The 27140-nt window shown below is 40.5% G+C and overlaps 1 protein-coding gene across 6 annotated transcripts in view; it reads left to right on the forward strand.

Annotated features, from left to right (window-relative positions):
- The window catches only part of LOC120523195 (dnaJ homolog subfamily B member 13-like), a 40272-nt gene extending 20239 nt beyond the window's left edge, over positions 1 to 20033 (forward strand). For 3 of the 6 annotated variants that reach the window (XM_039744250.1, XM_039744251.1, XM_039744249.1), the window contains 4 exons: positions 1417 to 1530; positions 4727 to 4840; positions 4937 to 5013; positions 13162 to 16721. In XM_039744250.1, the coding sequence (XP_039600184.1) occupies positions 1417 to 1530; positions 4727 to 4840; positions 4937 to 5013; positions 13162 to 13315 (459 nt within the window). In that variant the 3' untranslated portion in view covers positions 13316 to 16721. Of the gene's footprint in view, positions 1 to 1416; positions 1531 to 4726; positions 4841 to 4936; positions 5014 to 13161; positions 16722 to 18503 lie in introns of those variants that run through there. The other 3 variants (XR_005632567.1, XR_005632568.1, XM_039744252.1) reach the window with 3 other exon arrangements.
- The last annotated feature ends 7107 nt before the right edge of the window (positions 20034 to 27140 follow it).

Consider the following 27140-nt stretch of genomic DNA (forward strand, 5'->3'; position numbering starts at 1 on the left):
AAAATTACAAATCCAACAATTCAGATGTGATTAAAGTGCACATTGTACCCTTTCATTTCAGGGTACTAGGGGGCTTCGCCCCTTGCTCACTTGGCTTGCATATGTGGATTTCACTTTCACCAAACTACAAATCTTTTAATTCTCACAGATACGCCTCTTCATTAGGAAGAAACATTACTTTTCCCTGATGGCGACACGAATTAGACGATCTGTAAGTCTCCGACTTAAAGTTTAAATCCGAACAATATATTCAATCTCTTCGCTGTTACGCTGTTTCACAGAGTAATAATTTCCGTTTGTTTGCGCTAATGCAATCTTTAATATCTTTTTTTTGAGACTTTCGAATTTTAGTACTTTCCATTATCTCTAAGCTCTGCATGTGTATTGCGCCAACATTTTTGAATTCTTTACGATGTTCTACTTTGCCATCTACTCTTTGTCTTTTATTTCCGGCACTGGGCCTAGTTAAATCTCTTGGCACAAAGTCTTGTCTCGCGGGACTTGAAAGTATCTCTCTGAAAAAGTCACGTCTCATCCCAGGCTTAAATGTCTTGTCTCGTCCCAGAATTTTTTTTTTATATAATAGTGAGATTTACATACATTGTGATCACACCATATAGAAATGACAACACTTATTATATATGGGGGCATCCCCCTATTTCATGGCACCATAATGTCTGGGACACTTGGCATCAGAGGTGTTTGTGATTACTCGGGGGGCTTCATGTATAAAAAGTGTTGCATATGGGTAAATCCAGGAAAAATGTCTTTGTTCTAAACATTATGGAGGGCACTGTAACAGTGGAGCAGTAACATAGAATAGCAGCCAAAATAAAACATGATTAAAGATTATTATGTTATAATAAATGCATCCTCCTTCGATGCACGTCATTCATGTTCATTGCCCCAGTACAGCATAGCACATGGTCCAGTTTGTACAAGTTAGCCCCTCAGACTGACCGCACACTTATAAAATGTCACCCCTGACAGAACAAGGGGTAGCAGAGGCCCTTGAGTTGTACATAGATAATGGCAGTGGAGCATGGCTACATCTTGAGGACATGCTGCCCTCCTGTGCCTAGACAATGCAGTACAATTGCTTTCTTGAGTAAATCACTTCTCCATATAATTGCCAAGAAACACACTTCTAAATGCTCCTGCTAGGGTGAACAGGGACTAGCATGGTAAAGACACGAGAAGGGTGATGGCAATGCAACTTTAGCCAGTTTTATTTCCAACATATTGTATAAAATAAATGGCTGCATCAATATCACTCTTGATAGCATTCATTGTTCATCCAGAGTCTCAAAATCCATGAATCTTTCATAGCAACAATAATGCATATTGACATTTGCTCACTTGGCTATCGCAGAACATAACCCGGTATTTAGTGATCTGTCACATGTCATTGTTTAGGTGCTGAACGAAGATGGAGTCACCACCTGCTATAGGAACAGAATTTTAGTTGTGGATATCCAGCCTGGGTGGAAGGAAGGGACTCGAATCACATTCCCAGAAGAAGGTGATCAGGTAAAGAGACCCCATAACCTGCGGTTCCACCAACCTATGTGAGCAATTAAAAAGGGTAGGTTTAGGAGCGTCACTTCTCTTCGTTATTGAGATTTGTGTGGGTTAAATTATTTATACATTTGAGCAAGTGGCAGCTATGAATATGGTGCTCTCTGCAGACTTAAGGCATCAAGTGAGACAGTGGCTCTTCCAAGTACTCAATTTCATTCATCCATTTTTCCGAGTTCTCCTTGTCTAGATATAATATCATCTGTTAAAGCTAATAATAATCGAGTTATGGGGGACCTCAAGAGTTGCTGTCAAAGCTGGTGGTCCTTGCAACTATCTTAACTGTCAGTAACAGTGACATCCAGTCTTTTTGGTCAGTTATACTTTTCCTCAACCTGCTTTTCCACTCCCTCCTGATTTGACCCAATTTAAATTTGTCTGCAGGCTTGTTTTGTTATTCTGAGAACAAATGTCGGTCAGTTTAACGTTTTCTTTCACAGAACTAAAGGCTTTGCACAGCTTTGTTTATACAGCTCTTTAAACGATAATTGTGCACTACAGACATCAGTCTAAAGGACTTCCATGGATGTCCAGACGAGACGCGGCTCATTCAGCCTCATTCATGCCCTTTGTCTTTGTGATGTGAACTGCTTATTTTTCAAAGCCAATCTAATGATTTTTGAAACCCACTCAATTTTAGTTCAGGGTTACAGGGGCCAGGAGTGAATGGTAGGCAAAAACCATCCCTGGATGGGGTGCCAGTCCACTGCAGTGACAACTCTCCAACAGGATTTGACCCTTAACCCTAATCTGCCCATTTTTAGAATGTGGACAGAAAACTGACACAAACATGCAGAGGAGTGCAGACGCCATGCAGTCAGTGCCCTAGCCAGCACTCTGAGCCATGAGGCAACAGCCTGTTAACCCACCGGGCTACTCTAAATAAAATTTAGTAATATACACTGATAACAGAAGGAGAAGTGAAGGTTCATTCCATTTCTGTTAAGAATGTATTGGATTTAGGTTTGTCTAAACAGACCTACAGTATATAAATGAGTTGAGCAACAGGGAATTGACTTTGTTTTAATTAGGTTAGGATTTCAGAAATATGTTGAATAGGTTCAGGCAAAGGTTGAAACAGAATCCTGCTAAAACCTAAAAGTTCTCACCAAACGTCCCAGTGCACCATGCGAGAAGTGGCAACGCTAGGTAAGACATCATCATGTGGCCATGATAAAACACACACCTTTCCAGACATCTTTGCTTTGAATCTGTTAACCTTCTTTCCCCAACTTTTACTAGTGCAGTAAAAGCTAAAGGGCTGTTTTGGTGTAAGACATTCAGCTCCACTTTTGTGACTTCATCTCTGATCCGTCTCTTGACCCTGGTTGTCTTCAGTCTTTTCAGTTTTTTAATTGTGCCTGCTTCTCAGTTAAGAGGCATCCTGTTCCTTTCCTGTACTTCTTGTCTTGGCCTTTACCTCTCAGAACTTGGTCACATACCCAATGCTAAAGTATAAGCCCCTAACAGGGGCTTCATCAGGTTTGTTCAAAGATAATAAAGCATACTTATTTACTTAACTGGTGAGTTGTGCGAGTGAGGGTGCCCTATGATGGTCTGGGTTGGCACTTATCCTTAGACTAGTTCTAATGTCTCACAACTGTACAGTACAATTAGAAAATGGACAGATGATGGCTGAACAAGAAGAGTGCACAATAATAATACAAACCTTCATTCAAGTCAATTCAAAGGAGTATACATTAAGTGAAGGCTTGAAGCGCTTCATGAATTTCACTGTGCAGACTGTAGTTCCTCCATCTACTTTAGGACTTAGGCAGGGTCATGGAGACCCAAGGCCTGACCCAAAGATACCGGACGCAACTCAGTTATCTGACTAAGATGGGGTACACTAATATACACATTCACACTCACTCAAACAGGTCCAGTTTAAAGACACCACTTGCCTTAGTATTATATTTATACTAGATGTGTGTGGTCTTCAGGACATAAAACAACCTTAAGACTGTCCTAGCAGTTTAACTACATTGGTGAACCAACAGAGGCATCAGCTAAGTGGGCCGAGACTGGATGTATCTTGTCCGAGATGGACGTGTAGTCGAGAGCAGCTGTGGCAAAAATTGAGAGGGACAGAATAGAACCTGTCTCAGGCAAACATTTGGTAGCTCGTTGTGTGAACGTACAATGTGCACGTACCACAAAGCTGAGTTGAATGAGAATCAAAGTGCATGCAAGTGCTGAAAAAATTCAGAAGTGCATGGATGTGACAGCACACCAGGTTCAAGTCACATTTGTATAAGCTCCTACATCTTCCATAGAATTCACACCAACTCCCTAGGCTGTGGTTGAGCACACAAACACACATTTCGTAATGAGAGTTGAGGTGTGTGTTTCTTAACTTTAAGTTTACTTCCTCCCTCACCATTTGGCGCATTGGGTGGCAAGTCGTCTCTTATCATGATCAGTTCTGCACAGCGCTTTCTGCCTCATCCCACGTGACGTCAACAGTATACAAGTCGTCCATGAACGTGTCCCACCACGTGATTTTCAGTCATCCCAGTTTCCACTTCCATGCATGCAAGTGCCAAAAAATGTAAAAGTGTAACCATGCACCGTCTAGTGGCTGTGGATGAGCATGAGCAGAGCGGACTGCTCCATACACACCCACATACATTCACACAGGTCTTTTGTTTATATATGTCTAATGCTGTATAAATATATTTGGGAAAAGTCAGAACTTCAGAAGGAAACTGAATTAATGAAGGGCAAATTGCAAATGAACAATTATGACACAGAAATGTTGCATACTGTGCCACACTCAGACAGAGTATAGAAAGCAAACAACAAGAAGCGAATCTTAGGATCGCAGTACTCAAAGTGCTGTAAGCAGAGCATAGCTCCAGGGACCTGCATCATTACAAGTGTAATTTTTACGTTGTCTCCATATTGATGTGGGGTTTTCCAGGGTGCTCTAGTTTCCTACCATAATGTAAAAACATGCAGATTAGTTTCATTATTGGGTGTGTGGCTCTGCGACAGACTGATGTCCCATTCAGGAATGGTCCCTGTTCAGAGTTTCAAAAAAATGAATAGATGGATGGGCGCTGATCAAGTCTATTTATTTTCAGGATGGCTAGCACTGGTCCATGTGATGGCAACATAATCAACTATTCCCATGAATATTTTCTAGGGCCCAAATAACATTCCTGCTGACATTGTGTTCATTGTAAAGGAGAAGCCTCACCCTCGTTTCAGAAGAGCACAGAACGATCTGGTGTACAAAACCCACATCGACCTGGGAAAGGTGTAGTATGAAGTTTGGTTTTTCCACCCTGGAATATGCAATGCTGCCATGCTCTGCAGTGTCTTGGCCGTGTCCTTAATGACAGTTTCTTTGCAGGGTCTGACCGGCTTTTCTGTTGAAATCGAGACTTTAGACAGCAGGCTTCTCAACATTCCCATCAATGACATTGTTCAGTGAGTACAATTTGCTTTCACTAATTGTCAGCATGACTACATGTATCAGTGTTTTTCTTTTTCTACCTCTTAACAAAGTAAAGTGTGGTAGTAGAGCCATTTAACAGGAAGGGTAATTTGGACAGAATAATGATGGAATGTTTCAAAAGTGTTAAAAAGCCTGCACAACCTTCTCAAGATGCACAACAAGAATCTCCATCTTAAAAGACATTATTGCTTCAGTAGCTAGTGCTATTACCCTGTATGTTATGAGAAAGGAACTGAAAAATCATTTATTCCAGCTCATCTCATGAGGAGGCTACAGCGGCTTCAATGGGCCTAAACAAATGCTTATCAACCTCCGTTCACTGGTAAATCGGCCTGATACAGTGCGTTTCTTTTAGCACTCAACAGTGACTTTAGTGCTGCCTACAGGGCCTGCTTGAATACTTGATTTCCTAATTCTATGACCCAGAAGCACGGGCCTTAAATTATAGTGACACCTCCTGATGCCACCAGGTATAATAGTCACCAAACTGTAAGAATATGCAACATATGTTTTACTGCAGAAAGTCAATAGGAAATTCAGTATTTCATATTAAATGAACAATCGATACCCACCTTCTCTATGGGACTTTATTAAACCTCTGCCAAGTAAGAGCAGTTTATCTCCTGCTCCACACAGAAATGTCTCCCACTTACCTTGTTGTACACTTTGACCTCTCATACTATGGAAATGCTACTTCTGTCTTTGAAGTGCCATTCAAATGCCCTGTGAATAATGTGAACATTTACATCCTTTCCAGAGGTAACGTCAAAAGTCACTCTTAAAATTTACTGCACTTCTTATTTTCATCCTCACTGTTAGCAGAACTTTTTCACTTACCGACCATGTCACAGATAAGCGGGTAGACCATTACCATTTGTGTCTGCTTTCTGCTTGCCACTTTTCCCAGGTCTCAGATATGCCACCACAGAATACACATCCTTACTCACTTAAACTAGCTACCAGAGCGTTACACCGTTTACCCAGTTTTCTCTCCTGCCGTAGTTAACATCTTCCTTCACTTTCTGCATCTAAAGATTAAGAAAACCATTTTTTTTCTGTAGGGTCTCCAGCTCATTCATGTTTTGTTGTTTTTCATGAATTGTTACGCCCATTGTGTGAAATACAAAAAGGTCCACAAACCCACAATGTGGACACCCACCACCTATCTACTTTTCCAAACTGGCAATCTGCCTTTTTTTCCAAGTCATCTGTCCCAAGACTCCACTGGCAGCTGACCGATAGCATGTTTACTTCAGAAACAAAACAAAAAGACAAATTATTCTCGAAAACTGAGAAATGCACTTAAAAACAAAAGATAAGCTTTTCATGCCAATAAGTACAATAAACACCAAGAAGCTACTGGAGGGCTTAACTGTAATCATAGTCAGTTGTCCTCATGCAAAGGGTGCAAAGTTTTCCACTAAGACAATCCTATTTAATAACCACAGTCAAAACAATAAAACGAAAACCAAATCTAAACAAGGAAGCTACTGTCAAAATCCAGATATGCAGTAATAAACTTTCCACGAGCGTTAGTTCACCGGTTGGATCCATATCTGGGATAAAGCAGCTGATGCCACTGCATCGTCAGTCAGCAACTCATGTCAGGAGTCCCTAAAAACCAAACCAGGTCCTACAGCAACTCTTTGTAAGGCTTAAAGTGTCTTTCAATGTGAGAATGTGACAAATAAATAAAATGAAAATGAATGAGAACATTTTCAAACAAATAAGTAAAATTCAAACTAACACATGAAATGATACTTTCTAAAGACAAAACTTTCATAAACTAAAAAAAAAATATTTAGAGAGCAAAAATAATTTAAATAAACAAGACCGGTTTTCTAAATCTCAACGTTCGCTCTTTGATCCTGCCGACTATTCTCACTCGACATTGCCTTCTACACTTTCAGTCTTATTTGCCGTCCTTGCTTCATGTGAGTAACACTATCCCTCTATCATCACTACACTCAGTCTTCTTTATCCACCTTGGCTGGATGACTGCAATTCTTGTGCTAGAATTACTTCTCATGCTAAATTAAGTGCTTACATTAGTACTCAATCGACTGCCTGTGTAATGTCACATCATTTCTAGCTCTGTCTGATTACAACAAATACATGGTTTTATTCGGGCCTGACACCATTTGACATGGATCTTCTCACAAGTCCATAGCCCTGCTGCACATTTCTTGCCAAACACTTTGTGGAACCTCCCCTGTCTGTGTCACAGTGAAGCCCCAAAATGATTGCTTGCTTGCTTGATTGATTGATTGATTGATTGATTGATTGATAGATAAAAAGTACATTATTTGTCCGAAAGGGAAATTTAGCTTCACAAGGTCAATAAATAAATATTATAACAAACAACGACCTGCAATCAAATATACACCAGATTTACTAAAAATAAAAAAAAACTTCTGACTTGGTTAACAGTAAAAGAGCAATCACAATCACGCTGAAGGACAGTAAAAATGTCTTGCCATTGGTATAAAGGAGCCCCAGTGGCGTTTCTTGCCAGACTTCTGCTGACTAACTCATTAGCTACAAGCCCCCATTTTAACTATTCTTTTGGAAATCTTTAATCCCAGCGTTTAACTGAGTAAATCCCAACATTTTGGCACTGCTTTTCTGTCAGTTTACCTTTTCTGTCAAACCCGCTCCTGTTGTTTCCTGTTCTCACTTGATGACAGCACATTTGCAGGCTCTTCCCCAAATCCCAATATTTGCATTTCATCTGTCATGTGTAACACCTTGTATTCATTTTTATTTATTTATTTTTTGGGGTTTTATAAAAAGCCTTAGGACTTGAAAAGCCTAACGCAATATAAAGATTCATTCACAGGAAACCTACTTTCTTGGTTGTGGTCACACCCTTAGGGACGAGCTCCATGACTCTGGCAATAATGGGTTAACCGAAGCAAATATTTACATACCTTTTTACGTGATAATTATGATGTGCGTGTATATTGTATATACACAAGATGCAGGGCCCTGTTTGACAATGTCAGTAGTCATGGGATGTTGGCACGCAAGAATCAGATTGGAAAATGTCATGAAGGACAGCGACAACATCATTTAGAAGAAGATGGTCAGTGGGTTCAAGTGGAGGGTTCATCTCTGATTACTGCCCTTAGTCTGAACCAGACATTTGAAAGCCTCAGTGTATGAAGTGAGAGCATCACCACAGTTCAGGATAAAAAAAATGGGCCTTTTGTCAAACTTTACTGATATCTTTATTAACTTGCTTCAAGTAGTCTGCCATAATGACAATATTTCACATACACAGATGCTCACAAGCTGTAAAATGAAGCAGTGGGTGTGCCACAGCAGTGGCTTGGGGTGCCCGGCTGCCCAATCTCAGACCTGAAATCTTGTCTACAGTTAGATCTGGCAGTCCTGGGTCATTTATATGCCCAAGTCAAAGACACAAAAGCCGTTCCTTGCCCCCACAGGTGCACCTTTCATGAATATAAACTGTAATTGTGAATGTTCTGGGAGCTCTGAAATATTTACGAAGAGCATCTGAATTAATGCAAAAAAAAACGTTTTCTGCTAACGTAGTTACTTCTGTCTGCATTTAGGTTATTATAAAATGTCATCGTGCAAGCCAGACTTTCATGTGAATAAGGAAACGTATGGCGCTAGTCTTTAATTAGAGCTAAATTAGTTAGAGGCCTGTAGATATCACAGCGAGAACTGAGGATTGCTTCTGCTAAATCAATGTAATTAAGATGGAGTTTAGCCAGCGACTTGCTGACAATGCTTTAAGAGTAAGTTCAGCTGAATTATGTGTAATAGGATACTGTATGTAATGTTAGTAATGTTAACTAGCTACTTGGTCCTGTCCTCATTTACTAATCTAAAAACCTAACATTAAAGTATTGTGAGGATGTGGTGACATGACATACCTTTATCTTTAGCTCTCTTTTCTCCTCCTTGCCTTTCTTTTTCTGCCCTAAAAAAAAAAAAAAGTGCCAGACGGCTTTGACCTTTTAAAAATTAATAATGACAACGTTCACTGTTCAAAACCTTTTTTTTCAGCTATTGCAATGTGCTACAGTGTAGATTTATCTATTAAATTGTACATAAGCTGCGGTGGGCTGGTGCCCTGCCCGGGGTTTGTTTCCTGCCTTGCGCCCTGTGTTGGCTGGGATTGGCTCCAGCGGACCCCCCGTGACCCTGTAGTTAGGATATAGCGGGTTGGATAATGGATGGATGGATTGATAATGGTAAGATAAAGGGACAGGCTTTGCACTGTTAACTATTTGCTGTGAGGCTATCCTTTATGCTAGTGGGTGTTTAATTAAAGCAGAGGCACAGGCCTGCATTTGATTTGACGTCATTTCACTGACCAGTTAAGTTAGAGAGTTTGAGAATGGCCATTACTCTCACCCTTGGAATCCATTCTGTTTAGGGGACAGTAGCAGTTCTGTAAGAAGGAGAGTAGAACATTGGAGCAGGCGATTGTATGTATTGGGGCGATGTGGGCATACGCGTGCCACCAACCATTTGCCACCCTACTGCCTGTGCCAGGAAATGCAACCAATAGTTAGGCTAAGCTAAAGTCAGATTTCCTGAACAAGACAAAAAAAGGCACATGGGTTTCTCTATAATTTGACACCATCCATTGGAAAGAAACAGTGTTTGTGCCAGTAAAGGGACACACTATGCTGGAGTGATAATTAAAAAATAAAAATGGTTTGTAATCCAAAGCAAAAAATATGATGAATATAAGGAGAACACAAAATGCAGAACATGAAATGATAACACATGTATACCCTAACAGGATTGGCTTTGCTTCCTCTCTGCCAAGGTGGGCAGCTCCCCCCTTATGCCGACACCTTCACAGCTCCTGTCTTATTTTCTGTCACTCTCTGTCGGTTTGTATCTCTGGCCTCTTTCCTCTCCTCTTCCACCCAGTTCACCTCCCAACAGTAAACTCCATGTTCTGTTAACAGCCAGAGGCCAGGGCACCAATAGAGGGGAAAATGGAAACATTTATACTGGGGCCTTGGGCTTGTGTGGGACTGAGGATGGTCTGTGTAGTTTCATTGTTTTGTAACAGAGCCGTCAGCAACGGTTTTAGAAAGAGTGACAGTGACGGCTATGTGGGGCTACAGAGGGCAGAAATGCATAATGACGTAAACCGGGCCAGCCATCATGCAAACCAACTACCTGATTCTAGTGCAACACTGCCTTCCTGCCTCTCACCTCAGCCAGATTTAATTTATTCCACAGTGACTAACCAAGAATATCTTTTAAATGTAGCGGCCTAAAATTCATGAGATAGGATTTCTTTACACGCAACGATGTACCAAGAAAGACTGGGTGTATTCTTTCAGTTTTGTCTATTGCATAGGCCTATATACTCGTACTGTGAATGCTGTGCAGAGTGGAGGCAGGACCTCTGTGTTTTTTCCCAGTTCATTATGGGGTTTGTCAGGGGTGTGTTCTGCTCCTACTCTGTTCAATGCTTGTATGGACTGGGTGTTGGGCAAAGTCGTCGGGTCCAGCAGCTGTGGGGCATCAGTTGGTGAAGAAAGATTCACGGATCTTGACTTTGCTGACGGTGCTGTGATCTTCATGGAGTCAATGGAGGCTTTGATCGGGGCGCTCAAGAGACTGAGTGAGGAATCTGAGTGTCTGGGCTTGCGAGTGTCCTGGATAAAAACCAAGATCCAGGCCTTTAATGGCCTCTTGGGCACAGCAATCAGCAGTGTGTCTGTCTGCAGAGTGTGTGTTGACCTTGTTGAGAGGTTTACTTACCTTGGCAGTGACATATATGTCTCTCGTGACTCTTCCTGTGACATCCAACCCGCTATATCCTATCCTGTGAAGTGAGTAGACGGATTGGGAGAGCATGGGGGGTCATGAGGTCGCTGGAATGGGGTGTGTGGCGCTTCCAATATCTATGCAAGAGGACGAAGGTCCAAGTCTTTAGAGTCCTGGTACTTCCTGTCTTACTATATGGTTGTGAGACATGGACGCTATCCAGTGACCCGAGACGAAGACTGGACTCTTTTGGTACCATGTCTCTCCGGAAAATCCTTGGGTATCGTTGGTTTGACTTTGTTTCGTATGAGCAGTTGCTCATGGAGTCCCGAATGAAGCACATTGTGAGGGAGTATCAGTTATGGCACTACGGCCATGTGGCGTGTTTCCCCGAGAGTGATCTGGCTCGTAAGATCCTCGCTGTTGGGGACCCGAGTGGTTGGACCAGGCCAAGGGGTCGCCCACATAACACCTGGCTGCGGCAGATAGAGGGTCATTTCCGGTGGGAATGGACCGTGTGTTTGCCTAGGGGGTTGCCAACCGGGATCCAAGCTGTTTTGATGTGTAGTAGTGTGGCAACGCACTGTACCAGTGCATGTTTCCCAACTTGACTTGACTTGCATAGGCACATGCACGTCAAGTCATGTGGTCTTTTTGGTCACTGTGTGACAAGTCCTCCTGGTGATATCTGTTGATAACACACTGCCCAATCTTTTCCAGTTGATGTCATGTGTGTTATTTGTGGAAGATGCGCTGAAATTGCACTTTAGAAAACATTTCTAGATGTGTGTATCAGACCTCCAGCAATTCTTAGCTGGCACAAAGTGTAGCCTACTGATTAGGGTGTTGAACTTTAAATCATGTGATTGCCATTTCAATTGCTGTCAAGCCCTCAACAACTCACTTAACCAGCTGGTGCTAAATGTACAGGCAAACAATTGCTGTGTACCCTGTTCTACAAACCACCTTGGGTAAACCAAATAGCCAGATGAGAGAAAGAAATGAGTCTATCTAGTTGGGCTAAAAGTGCATTTCTTTTGCCTGAATGCTACTGAATGCTCATGGCTCCATCTCTAATGAACTGAGAGAGCACTTTGCTAAATTATGAAAAACTTGCATTGTCATTGGTGGCACCTTCGCTCCTCTGTATGCAAATATTTTTGTATTTGACTGTACCTCATGTATGTCATTTTTGTGTGTGTGTGTATTTCGATGTAATGTAAATTTGTATATATGAGGATATAGAGGATGTGTGTGTGTGTGTGTGTGTGTGTGTGCATAAATATAATATAATATACAGGGGTGGGCAAAAGTAGGTTCACAGTTGTGAGTATGCAAAACAAAGAGTATATTCTTTGTCAGTAAGTCATCATCCAACCCGCTATATCCTAACACAGTGTCACGGGGGTCTGCTGGATCCAATCCCAGCCAACACAGAGCACAAGGCAGGAACAAACCCCGGGCAGGGTGCCAACCCACCCACCAAGGCCAATGCACCTAACCAGCATGTCTTTGGACTGTGGGTGGAAACTGACACAAACACTGGGAGAACATGCAAACTCCACGCAGGGAGGACCCGGGAAGTGAACCCAGGTCTTCTAACTGCGAGGCAGCAGCACTACCACTGCGCCACCGTGCCACCCTTATATTCTTGTGTTATGATTTTATGTATTATTTATTTGTATTATTTGTCTTATTTGTCTTGTTGTTATTTTTGTAAATACTGAAGGCTGTCAACTTGAGCACATTGAGGCAATTGTACGTATGTGCACTGTGCCGTTGTGACATTCTTTTGAGTTAATAAAGTTAATAAAGCTCTTGTAATAATCATAACCTGCATGTCTTTTTCCATATGGACCTACTACGTTTGCCTACCCCTTTATATATATATTCCTGTGTATATATAGGGTGGTCTAGATCTAATTATGCAACTTTTAATGCAATGCAGAAAAATAGTACAAGACAAAAGAATTGTTCAAAATATCTTGTAATAAACATTGAATTAATTCACTGATTTTCCATGTAATGTCCCACTTGTCCTCCATTCAGTTGGATACAGGCTCGGAGTAATAAGCTTAATAAGTTATAGCGTAATGAAAATTGCATAGTTAGATCTGGACCACCCTGTATATATACAAGCAGATGCTGGCCAGTGCCACCGCTCTGTGATGAAGAAGAAGCTGCTAGCACTTCAGTATTATAAACTTTGCTGGCAGTACTGTATCTGCTTTTTAACCTTAAATGTATACAATGTCTTTCATTTATATGATTTATATATGCAATATTAACTGTTTCAGAATATTGTGTTTGCAAAACAGATCAACATAACACATTCTTTTTATCTCTTCCAGTCCAAATTATGCCAAAATCGTCACTGGTGAGGGAATGCCGTTATCCAAGGATCCAGCACAGAAAGGAAACCTAATAATTCGGTTTGAAATTCTTTTCCCTCACAGGATACTTGCAGAAAAGAAACAGCTGATAAAGCAAGCTCTTCTGCTTTAAACAGTAATAATATGAATAATACAGAGGTCCTGGAGAAGGTAGACTTCAGGTCTGAAGGTCACCAGTATTCCTTGTTATTCAGCAGTTTCCCCTTGTACTATTGTTTCTTTTCTTTGCCGCATATTCAGATTTTGTCTGCACATCATGGGTGTCCAGTCCACAGACATCAGTTATGGTGTTAAGATCAATCAAATCATTGATTTGTGTGTCTGTGCTGAGGACAAGTGGAGGGATACTGATTGGCCGCTATAGTTTGCCTTATTCTTTCATCTTTTCCCTTGTTTAGGTGGGTCATTTCCTAGTTGCAGTAACTCCGGTCCTCTTTAAGAATCAATTATGTTACTGAATCTACTGCCAGTTGATTATACGGAAATGACCGTCCTGAAGGACAAACTCTTTTTTATGTCATCATTCTTTCCATGTGGGTACTTCATTTCACCTGCCTTACAGTTGAAATGACCCACTTGCTCAGTCATCTTCATTCGCTATTGGGCAGTGTACCCTGCTGTCCTGAATGACCACCATTTCACCTCCACCACCACAACTGTGCTTCCTCACTGCATACATTGGTGGTGTTTTGTGATGTAGCCCCTATAGTGGAATGTGGTGACACTGCAAGTAAGACTGTCCCTATACTGTGTGCACATTACAAGTAATGTGAACTGGAATTTGCTGCCACTTTCCTGTGTCTGTTTAAGGCTTCTTACGCAAATGAGTGAAAGGAATTCAACTCCATAATGATGCAGAATGGCTCAGACATTGAACTGTAAATGTAGAGGCTTTGTGAAAACGACAGGCAAGGAAAGCAAAGGAGAATAAAGCTGACCCTTCACTACACATCAGGCTCCTCTTTCTTCTTTGTCACTCTGCTTTTCACAGACTACATTCGTGCAGGTTGTGTCCTTTTCACCAGGCTCTCTTAGTTCTTTAATCTTCACCCCAAGCTGGGATGCATAATTCACAGTAGAAACCGAGTGATCCCATCAGTAGTAAAGGCAGTTTATGGGAGAGATCGAGTTTTTTGCCCATTGTTGACATTTGGATCCTTGATGAGACCAGATGGCTATTGGGTCTTCTTACTGCCATCACATAAATTGGGATTGTAAAGTGAAAATAATTGAAGAATAGAGCAAAAGCAGAAGGCCAGGAGGTACAGTTGGTTGGATACATACTAACAATATCAGTGGTAGAGCAAAGTTGAAGGAGTAAGCTGACAGACGTGAGAAGAAGCACAGGGCCAGCCGGTTGAGCACATTCTCCATACACCATGAGCCTTTAGGTAGCTGTTTTGCTCACGCTGCTCTCAGTACTCCCTATAGATTTGTATTCAGCTCTTACTCATCGATAAGTCAGCATAGCAGGTAAACCAAGCCTGTTCTGGGATTGTGTCACAAGACTCTTTCACACACAGCTTATATTGTTTCCTGATGTAAACCACTTCTTCCATGAAAGCTGCCCTTTGCACAATTTTTTGTTTCCTCAAAACTGTTGATAATCAATGCCTCGACCTGTCAGACCTGTGCCCTGTGTCAACCCAGGAAACAAAATCCATAAAACTATGAGGTAAGCCACTTTTTGTCTTGACACAAATATTTTCACGTCTTTAATATGTGGTTATGCTGTTAAGAGGGTTTGCCAGCCAGCTCCTCTAGCCTTCTATTTTCATGCTGTTTTTCCACTATAGGGCTACAGGAGTTGCAACTAACAATGATGGGCACAAAGCAGGAAACGTCCCTTGTTCAAACACCAGTCCTTGACAGGTCACACTCATGTGCACACTTAACACTCATTCAAGTGGTCTTTGAGTGTAAGTGGGATCAAGATGACCAAGCGGAAATCAAAGTATAGAATATGCTAAGTATTCACAAGAGATTTGTCAGGATCAAACCTTCATCTCCAGCCTGCCAGGTACACTTTAATCAAATGGATTTCATTAGCATGGCTTTTTTCCTTCTTCGATTTGCTTTATTCATCTAATGCCAATTAGGATCTGGGCCTATCCAAGTAAAAAAGTGTAACACAGTAACTCATCTGAAACAAGATACAAAACCATCAAATTGTGAAACAGCCGCATCTACTGTACATCTGCCTCACGCTGAACCCATTTAACCTATGGAAATAAGAAAAATGGTGCAAATACGGGGAAGATTTTGTGGACTCCACTGTTACCTAGCCTGCAATTTAACCAGGCTGTGGTCCAATCTCTCTAAAATGATTGTGTTGCCTGTTACTTAAAAATGACATGTCTGTACAATTAAATCACTCAAATACAAAATAAAAGCCTCACTTTTGACGGACTGGTCATGCGGAATAATCCATAGCATGAATGCTGTATACAGAGGTATCCACACTTTCTTTTTGTCAACTTTCTTGTCTTTAGTGCAGGGTCATGGAGAGCCTGTGGTCCCAACCCCTTGACAGAAAGCTGGTATGTGACAGCACACTTACACCCAAATGCAAGTACACACACACACCCAATACACGCATATACCTGACATGATGTCTCTAGACAGTGGAGCACAGTTAAATATCAGCTTGTCGGGATCTGGTAAAGTTTATGGCAATTAAACAAGCTACACAATTGGTTTAAACAAAAATATAGTTAAGCCAGTAATTAAGGTGACACTAAAATAAAAAACAAGACATTTGGTTTCTTTAGCTTTTCCTTAACTCGATCAGTGAAACAAGGTGTGCTGTACCTGTAACAGCTTGGAGTCAACATTAATTCTTCTTCATTTATAATTTTGGTCACATGAAATTCCAAAACAAATGGATGCTCCTTAAAAAAAAGAAGCCTTTTTTTATTCCAAGAGCTACAATAAAATTTTTATGCAAAAAGATGCTGAAGGGGTCATCAGCCAGCAAAGTTCAACTGATGCGGTACTACATTGACATAAATTCAGCTTCTCTGTGAAGCAGAAGTGGAGAGCATTGTACTTAGAGTGTATTCCCAGGGCTGAGTTTGGGAACTGCTGGCTAATACTGTTCTAAAATGGCAGATTATCCTAAAATTCAGAGTTTGGCTGAGGTAAAAGACGCTTTATAATTAAAATGTGTTATCACCAGCATTTGTTCAGAAGAATGTCCAAAAACTCAAGTCTTCTTAACCAAATGTTAAAAGTGCGAAGATGTAAGCAACTCCTTCAATCTTGTAGTACAGTTGGTGCCTCCAGGAAATTCTTGATATACTGTACTGTATATGTTTATTATATATGTATTTCGGATTCCCATTTACAACAAGAGGGAGCACCAGTGTACACCTGACAAGTGCCTCTCATACACGAAATGATGAAGAATGTCAGTGTATGGCAGACATCACTCTGCTATCTTAGTGCTGATTTCATCACCCTTCCTTTTGTCTATCTCTGTTTTATGTCCTTTCTTAATAAATTTTTTCCTTCACCCACTTCTTGTCTGCCATTTTCTTTATATGTTGAGTGTTTACTTCATTATGCATCACTACCTGCTCCATTAATCCCTTCTAGAGCCTAACTTTTGCAGAGGTTTGGACATTTAAAATTTCTCACAAATGTGCTGGAGTCCATTCAAATATGGCTTTTGTAGATTTAACTCTGTATTTTACAAAAACTGTTGTTTTTTGCTGCGGTGGGCTGGCTGCCTGCCCGGGGTTTGTTTCATGCCTTGTGCCCTGTGCTGGCTGGGATTGGCTCCAGCAGACCCCCGTGACCCTGTAGTTAGGATATAGAGGGTTGGATAATGGAGGGATGAATGAATGTTGTTTTTTGTGGCTGATGCTGTTTTTGAGATATTGGGGCCAATGTAAGGCACACGACTCCCTCCTATAACTGAGTAATGGAAACTAGCCACTTTAAGTTCAGTGATGCATAAATTCCAGAAGCCAACAGAAGATGTTCTTCTCTGGTATCACTTGAACAATTTTAGTAACTCCAGAGCTGGGCCAGAGTGAATCTGGAATGGGATTTAAAGTCCCCTCTGGGCTAGGAGATCATCGAGTCTACAATTGTGAAGAGACCTGTGGATAAAGCCTCAAACGGAAGGAAGAATAGAGGTCAGGGTCTCAAAGAGTGTGCTGGGCAGTGAGAAGGGGATTGATTTGATGCAATACTGTGCTGGTTAAGGCCCAAAATGGCTGTAGGTTTGAACTTTCTCTTTTCATTTCTACTTTTGTTCATCGTTGTTCATCATTCCCACTTGTTTACTTTTTTTGTTGATAAAGGCATTTATATTGTTTTGGGGTCTACCCCAAGAGTGTCCTCCTTTATCATTTGTCCAGGGTTGGTTTTCTCCTTGACCCAAATGCTCTTCAAGTTCATTTTATGTTTCCGCAACTTTGTAGTAGAATACCTGAAGGAATGGATGAAGATCACGCTGTCTGCCATTCCACATATGTGAGTTTAGTTCAAGCTTTCTTTGATTTGCAGTTTCTGACATCCTGAAGAGATTCATTTCAGAAATGATGAATGTGTCCAAAGTCTGGATGGGAAAATATGGTCCTTCTTATTCACAACTGAGCCTCAAAATGATGTGAAATAAAAAATAAAAATAATAAAACAGTGAGGAAGTCTGATATGTTGTTTAAAAATACTAACGAAAGGTACTTGGAACTCTAAGGATTTTTTAATATTGGTGGGCAATTTAATCTTGAAAATTCCTAAATTATTAGCCTTGATTTCCATGTTCACACCCTGCAGTACTTACCTTTGTTATATTCACTCATACCATACCATTCAATCATATCTCAAACAAAACCGAGCCAAAGGGCCCATCCCTGCCCCTGGTTCACTTCCCCATTAAGGGCTCTTCAGAGTACCTTAGCAAAGTCCAAGAGCTGCACTGCTGCTGGGACTTTCCAGATCATTACCTTTGCATGGGCTGCACAAATGAAATATGGCAATATGGCCAAGGCTACCTATCTCATCCTCCATACCTTAGCAGGGCCCTGAGGCTGGCTACCTCATTGTTACCACTGAAAGGGCCGCACATTTCTAACAGAAGAAGCACTGCTTGCAACGGAGCAAAACTGCAAGACATGCTTCGACTAGGCCAGGTAGTTCTCCTGCCAGGTTACTTCTGTGCTTCACTTTTCTGGTCATTAACTTTGAAAGAGCTAAACAAACAATGAATCCCGAAACAATCACACTGGGGTGGGCAGATGATATCAGTAAAAAAGGCAAGTTTGAGTAATCATTGTTTTTGTTTTTTGCAGAGAAACCAGGAATGAAATACTTGAAGTCAAAAGTAGAAGAAATCATACAACCTAAAGGATTCAAATCATTGTCCATACAGCATCTTTGCTTCAGTGTAACCGAGAGAGATATCCATGTAATTTAAAGAAGCCATTCTTTGTAATCCAACAGAGGCATTCCTTAAAAGATAGCACCTTCATGGTGCAGCCTTCCTTTCCTTCGTTGACACATTTTATGGGGCACTGCACTTCTGTTCCCGGGCAGCATGATATTTTGGTGCATCTTCATAATTCTCACACCAACACTGTGTTCTCAGATTAAAAGATGCATGTCATCCCTCCATTTTATCTCTCACATTTCCCTTTCTGAAAGGCTGTATAACATCTAGCGCCTCTTAAAAGCTGTGCTTTCTTTTGTACCACTATTTCTAGCAAGTTACATTAGTAAAAATTATAAGACTGAGAATTTATCCTTGGTCTCCCTGCCATAATTTTTACATTCATCCTAGAGTCCAACATTGTGTTAAAATGCATTGTTTGAACTTTCAGTTTGTTTAGCTGATGGTTTAAAACAAGAACAGACCTTACTGATTGTTTGGCCCACAATGTCTTCTAAAACATTTACTTCTTTCAGTAGGTTTTCAAATACTTGTCTTCATTCACAGTTCACTGATAGTCCCTGATGGTATGATGTATTTAGTCATTGCCTGGCTTTCAGGTCCTTTTTGCTAAACTCCTGTTTAAATACACACCATTAAAAGTAATGCTAGCCTTCTAATATGAGCACTGTAATAAAGTTATAGTCTTTGTTACACAATTTAGTTACTTAAAAGCTACAACTTCTCTAAATAAACCACTAACCCTAAAGTAAACCATGCAAGTTAAAACATAGACTTTGTCATTATTACACAGATGTAAGAGACTAGCTGCATGTGGTCTTTGCAATAAAAAAATAACCTGAAGACTCCCTAGCAGTTTTATTATATTCGTGAACTTGGAGAGGCGTCAGCTAACTCTTAAGATCTACCCAGTGCAGGTGACATGGACATACCTGTGTTTGCTGCCCCACTAACTTTCATAAGGAGACAATGGTGATACCATATCCTAGCCGTATCGCTGGCATATGAGTCCTTTTAATTTTTGTCTTGGGAAAATACCTCCAGATAGACAATGTTTTAGTGAAACCTTAAAGCCTTGCCCTTTGTTGCTGAGGAGTTTCACTTGCACGTTGTTGAGCTGTGCCGTTTGCTTTGTTTCAACATTGAGTCTCTTCATCACAAAGTCGTTGTTGCGCTATGGCGCTTGCTGCACACAGGTCTTTCGTAGTGAGAAGTGAGTTGCATGCATCCAGTGGCTGTGTTTGAGCATGAGCAGAGCAGACTGCTCCATACACACACTGGTTTTTCATTTATATGTGTTTAATATGTTTTAGTATTTTCTTTGTAAGCATGATTTTAAGGAAATCAGGTGAGACTTTGTAAGCACAATTTTCTGTAATTGTAAGTAATTTTGCACGTCATTTTTCCCTTGTATTATAACATTTGGTTTATATTCTTCCATTGGAGCAAAATAATATGGCAATAAATCAGTGTACTGTACATTTTCACAAGTGAATGCACCTTTTGATTTTTACTCCAGAATGGGCTAATAATGAATGAGGATTTACGGTAATCCTGAGGTTGTCTCATAGATTGGTGAAAAATGAAGTCCTGTAAGGTATAAAGAGATACAGTAAGCAAAATATATGACCAAGGGAGGTGAGTACTTTTAACAGTCTTTGACAAGCAGGATCTAGTTCACTCTAAATTGACAGAGATGCATGCTTTGCATGTTCGGTTGTGTCTCACCCAGGCTGAGGAAGAATGCATTTGGTCAGGTGTTTAAGATCATATTACTAATGCAGTTTTAGATTATTCAGAAAAATATTCAAAGGAGTGGCATTACAAGAATTTCTTTATTAGTACCAGTAGTGCATACTACAGGCATAATAATAGATTAAGGAGGAAGAGTAGAGAAAGTGAACAGCTTTTCATAAAGAACCTTCTGATTTACACTTAATGGAAAGATTTTTTGATGATAAAATATTCTTGTGACTAAGCATGCAAATATTTTATTGATGTATAAATCCCAAATGGTTTCAATGCCGTGTTATTTCTGTTTGACACCTGTAGTGTATTTTAGGGGTGGAGTGTGACTGTTTATTAAAACTGCACCTGATGGCACTTCTTTCTGCAGGTGTCACCTGCACTGACGGCAAGTGTTGAACTTTTGGATTATTGTTATCTTTACTACTATTTGCCAATGAAGCAGAAGTCTGAGTACGTCTTTACATACCAAGTATTATAAGTGTTAGTTCAATAACACCCAACTCTTTCAAAAGGTTTTTAGTACAGATGTTAGCTGCCCAGTGATTAAACTCAAAATTGGCTATGTGTCCCACTGCTTTTTGTCCCTAAAGGAATATTTTTTAGTCAAGAATATTTTTTTTTATATAAATAGTTTTTTAATAGCAAATAGTCTGTAGTGAAGTGAAGATTTTTCAGGTAAGGAAGACCAAAGTTTCAAGGTAAGGTAGTAGTAGCTATCGTCATTAATCATGGCACCGGAGAGTGGTGAGGTGTTGCATGTTGGATAGAACATCCATCTATTATCCAACCCGCTATATCCTAACTACTTGGCGGTCTGCTAAGGCCAATCCCAGCAAGGCAGGAAACAAACCCCGGGCAGGGCAACAGCCCACCGCAGGGAGCACACACACACCCCAAGCACACACTAGGGACAATTTAGGATCGCCAATGCACCTAACCTGCATGTCTTTGGACTGTGAGAGGAAATCGGAGTACCCGGAGGAAACCCACGCAGACACGGGGAGGACATGCAAACTCCACGCAAGGAGGACCCGGGAAGCGAACCCGGGTCTCCTAACTGCGAGGCAGCAGCGCTACCCACTGTGCCACCCTTGTATAGAACATGAAAGTAAGAATTTCACTGTACTCTGTTCACATACCGGTAATGACCCTATAAACAGTAAGGGTATGAGCCTAGTAGTAGTGGTACTGTCACATGCACACACATGTACTGTCAAGCAAAACATGGCCACTCCCTAGTGCCATGGTAGACAGGAATGTATTAAAATAAGAGATTTACCCGTTTATGCATCGAAGTAAAAGACACTGATCAAGACACTGATAAAAAGCAAATGAAATATTTTTAGTTTCATAAAATGGAGCATTAATAAGCTGCCCTGACATAAACGTTTATTAAATGCCTGTAACTTTAGAAAATGGACATTTTAAGATGACTAACTTTTGTATCTATTTGTAAACATGTTATATGAGAATGTCTAAAATACATAGCTATTATTCATTTTTACAATTGCATTGAACTGTGAAGCTGACATCGGGTAGGAAGGACTCCCCTTGTTTATGGCTTGTTGCTGCCATCTACTGACTACTGCTAAAAAGTTAAATGTCTTTTCATTTTATGAGATAATCCTTCCGTTCAACTGGTCCCCTTTTCCAGAGCTGGTTGCTGCCATGCACCTCATGCTGCTGCTGCTGCTGGTGTAGGCCCCGGCCTCATGTGAAACTGAATTGGATTAAGCAGATTTGAGAATGGTGCGCTGAGTTTGTTACGTAAAAGAAACAATTTACACTCGTGCATTCACTGGCCACTGAATACACCTGCTGCCTGACACAACCTGCACTTCCAAACAGTCAGTAACACCTGCACCTCAATATATTCGGCATGCTGATATGGTCATGAGGTTTGTTGTTATTCAGTTAAACATAAGAATGACCAGGATGCATAATATATTGGGCATGGAATGACTGCTGTGCCAGTCACTGTGGTTCAAGCATCGCAAAAACCATCCCAGAGAATAAATCAGTGAAGATAAAAGTCATGTCAGTTCATTTCAGCAGGCTAACAACATGATGTTACAGTAGGGTCACAGGCTTTTGACTCCATAGAAAGCTTTACCATGAGTAGACACCAAGGGTGTAATGGCTGTCCCCAGACCAGCTTTGATTGTCCAGAACATTTCCAGCATTTTATACTTTCTTATGAACATTAGAACAGAACTAGAAGAGAACAGGCCATTCAGCCCAACAAAGCTCACCAGTCCTATCCACTTAAATCTTCTAAAAGAATTGAAAACAAACATCAAGTCTAGATTTGAAAGTCCCTAAAGTCTCAGTGTCTACCACTCTACTTGGTAGCTTATTCCAAGAGTCTATGGTTCTCTGTGTAAAGAAAAACTTCCTAATGTTTGTGCGAAATTTACCTTAGCAAGTTTCCAACTGTGTCCCCTTGTTCTTGATGAACTCATTTTAAAATAACACTCTCAATACACCATACTCATTCCCTTCATAATTTTTAAACATGTCTCCTCTTAATTTTCTTTTGGTTAATCTTGCTGGCCCTGTGTTTAAAAATCCGCTAAACTTGAAGTATATATTTGCCAAGAATATCAAATATTACTCTGGCTAAACATGTTCATCTCATTATATTAGCATAAAAAATTGACCTATATTTTTTCATACATGGTCTTTCCATGTCAAATCACCAATGGACCACGCTCTTTGAAGTAAAAAAATTCTCTCTGCCGCTCGTGTATGTGTATTTCACTTTCACCAAAAAACAAAACTTTTAATTCTCATGGATACTCCACTTCATTGGGAAGAAACATTACTTTTACCTGAGGGCAACACGAATTAGATGATCTACAAATCTCCGGCTTAAAGTTTAAAGCCAAACAATATCCACATACTTCTATCATTTTACCTATGTCCATATATTCAATCTATTTTTTCTGTTCCGTTATTTCACCGAGTAATAATTTCTGTTTGTTAGCGCTAATGCGATCTTTACTATCAGTTTTTTGAGATTTTCAAATTTTAGTACTTTCATAATCTCTAACCTTGCTCTGCATGTGTATCGTGCCAACGTTTTTGAACCTCTTTACAATGTTCTACTTTGTCTTCTACTCTTTGTCTTTTATTTATGACCTCGCTTGGTGCAGGAACTGTGTCTGACAATAGCATTCACACAAATGAGAAGTGAGTAGACCATGGGCGTGGTTGTAAATGTTTGAGAGGAGGACGGGACTTGTCAAATCTGTCTCGCGGGAGTTGAAATTATCTCCGAGAAAGTATTGTTCCAGGTTTTCCTTTTATAATATACTAGCAAAATACCGCGCTTCGCAGCGGAGAAGTAGTGTGTTAAAGAAGCAATGAAAAAGAAAAGGAAACATTTTGAAAATAACGTAACATGATTGTCAATGTAATTGTTTTGTCACTGTTGTGAGTGATGAGTGTTGTTGTCATATATATATATATTTACACACACATACATAAACATATATATATATACATATCTATACATATACACATATATATACATATATATATCTACATACATACACACACACATATATAAACATATATATACATATACATACATATATACACACACAGCTATTTCGTATCAGTGCAATACGCTGCTTGTTAAAACGGATAACTCCCGCTCTTACGTGCAAGTCTGCGTGGATATTATGAACTATCGTATTTGTTCAAGTTCTATTTAAATTTTAAATAGAAGGAATTTTATTTAGTCAACAGAAATATCTTTGGTAGGAATGGTAAAAACAGACAGGAATATTATTCGTGAATAAATCAACTCAAACCTTAAACAACTTATAATATTTTGCTCTCCATAAAAATTTATCCTGTCTAAATTATACAAGTTAGAAATAAAGTAAACGTTAAAAGAACAAACATTCACATTTCTTTACTCTTATGTAATTTTATATAAAAAATAAACTTAGATTTTAAATATCCCAAAAGATTTTGCTCTCCATAAAAATATATCCTGTCAAAATGATACAAATTCAAATATGAACATGCTGCATAACAAAACCTAGAAATATAAATGAAATGTGTTCCTTTCAGCAATAACAAATCAAATCATTCAGTTGTCTTTGCTCATATGTCATTTTAGAGCTGGACGCCTGGCATCTTTTTTTGGCAACAAATTTGTTTATGTTTGGTGTGAGGTTCTGTGTTGTGGAGATTCTCAGGATGGATTGCAGGTGCGCTCGGTTTATCAGCAAAGTGCGTATTTGGGAACACCGTAGTGACGACTTGGTTTAACATTACTTGGCAACAGGGAAAGTGAGGCAAGGTGCACTGGTGCATTTGTGTCTCCCATAAAAGCAGCTTCACTTGAAATCACTTTGTGATTGTGCACGGGTTAAAACGTCCGCTGAAGTGTCAGATTCTTATTTAATTATGCTGCTTTCTGTATCTTCTGCATTGCATTCAGGTTAACCTGATGTTTTGTCTCATAGTGCCGTCTTAGATTAAATTCTGTAATTACAGCCACATTAGCTCCACAAATGAGACACACGGGTTTAGTAAACATATACTCAGCCTCCCATCGGTTTTTAAAGGCTCTATTTTCAGAATCAACTTTTCTCTTCAGCATCGTGTGAACTAGCTTCGCAATAACTTGATTAACTCGGTAAGTGTTCGGCAAGGCAGCTGAAGCGCTGCATTATGGGATCTGTAGTTTATTGTGTTACCAGCGCTTCATATACCCGGGCTTTAATAACAATAATACAGTATATAAAATGATGTCGCGGGCCGGATATAATTACACGCCGGGCCGGATGTGGCCCGCGGCCCTTGAGTTTGACACATATGGACTAAATAGAACTTGAAAAGATATATTTTTCAAATGTGATCGCGCAATTCAGATAGAGTTGACGCGCACTACAGCCTGCATGCCTCAATGAGTCATTCTCCCCTCGCTCTTACTTTTTTACCGTTCATCTAATGAATACACTGAGTATGGCTTTACCAAAACAATCATTGATGGCGAATAAAGTATCCATTATTCGAGTATGTAGATCGGGTTATATATATATACATATATATATATATATATACATATACATATATATACATATATATATATATATATATATATATATATATATATATATATATATATATATACCGCGTATTGCAGCGAGAAGTAGTGTGTTAAAAAGCTATGAAAAGAAAAGGGAACATTTTAAAAATAACGTAACATGACTGTCAATATACAGTATTTGTTTTGTGAGTGTTACTGAGTGTTGCTGTCATCAAGGATTTGATTATCATTATTTCTTTCAATCAGGTTCGTATTTGTAGGATGTGTTGTGTTCAAGTTACATTCCGTGTTTGTCAATCGTTGTAAAGATGACAGGTTTCATTCATCGATTCGTTTCTTACTGCATCAATAAACAGCTCGTCTTCTTCTTTATCTGAGACCTGACACACTGCATGCACGGTTTTTTTTACACTGTCTTCCTTTAGCGGGACATTGACTTTTTCCAACGTGTGCTTTGTTTTGGATTTATGAATATGCTTGTATATATCAGACGCTTCATATATTTTGCTGCCTTTTCAATTGCGTAATTCGGTTTTGTTCAGCTCTTTGGAACTGTTGCTTTTATCTGTGCACTGCGCCAGTTCACGTGAGCTCGGTGTATATGCATCGAAGTTTCCCAGCTGTGCTGGTGCCATCTCGTGCTATGTCCGTGGCTGTATTTAATGTTACCTTAGTCCTGGCACTTAAAACTTTCTCTCGCAGTTTCGCTGAGTTTGTGTCAAACACCACCCTGACCATCTCATCTTCCTCTCCATAAACACAGTCCTTCACCCGTGAATATTTACCCGTGGCAGTTTGCTATTGGATTGCCGCTGACGGACGGCCTTATATGGGCAGGCACTAAATTACAAACGCCAGCGCAGCCTGTCTATGAACTTAATTTAAAGTGTAGGTTTACATCGTGCTTTGTTTCCGAAGTAGCAGAACTCATCAATATGGTTGTATATGTCACTCGCTCGCTTCTTATTGTTTCGCTGCCTTCTCAATTATATAATGCATGTTTTCTTCAGCGCTTTTTTTAGGTCTTCCTGGTTTTCTATGTACTGCGTGATTACGTGGGAGGCGTGATGATGTCACACGAAACTCCGCCCCACGGCGTTAAAGCTCATCTCCATTACAGTAAATGGAGAAAAACTGCTTCCAGTTATGACCATTACGCGTAGAATTTCGATATAAAACCTGCCCAACTTTTGTAAGGAAGCTGTAAGGAATGAACCTGCCAAATTTCAGCCTTCCACCCACACGGGAAGTTGGAGAATTAGTGATGAGTCAGTGAGTGAGTGAGTGAGTGAGTGAGTGAGTGAGTGAGGGCTTTGCCTTTTATTAGTATAGATATATCGCATGATTTCCTTTTGTTATTTATATATATATTGTGGTCCCCGGCCGGGACGCCCTGGAGGACCGGAGGAGGGCTTGTGCCTCCTCCAGACCGCAAGGGGGCGTCCGTCCTGGTTATGTTGGGGGCCTCGGGTAAAGGGCTTGGAAGCCCAGCCCTGTAGGGACCCGTGGCCACCGCCAGGCGGCGCCCCGGTGCCTGAATATCCCGTGTAGTACCCGGCCGGGGCTGGAGCCCAGCCGGGACGCCCAGGAGGACCGGAGGAGGGCTTGTGCCTCCTCCAGACCACGAGTGGGTGATTGCCCTGGTTGTATTGGGGGCCAGACGGCGCCCCGGTGCCTGAGGAAGTGTGGCGGAAGTGCTGGGGGGAAGAAGACAGGAGACAC

The sequence above is a fragment of the Polypterus senegalus genome, chromosome 2 (genome assembly GCF_016835505.1).
Source record: "Polypterus senegalus isolate Bchr_013 chromosome 2, ASM1683550v1, whole genome shotgun sequence".
NCBI classification, from domain to species: domain Eukaryota; kingdom Metazoa; phylum Chordata; class Cladistia; order Polypteriformes; family Polypteridae; genus Polypterus; species Polypterus senegalus.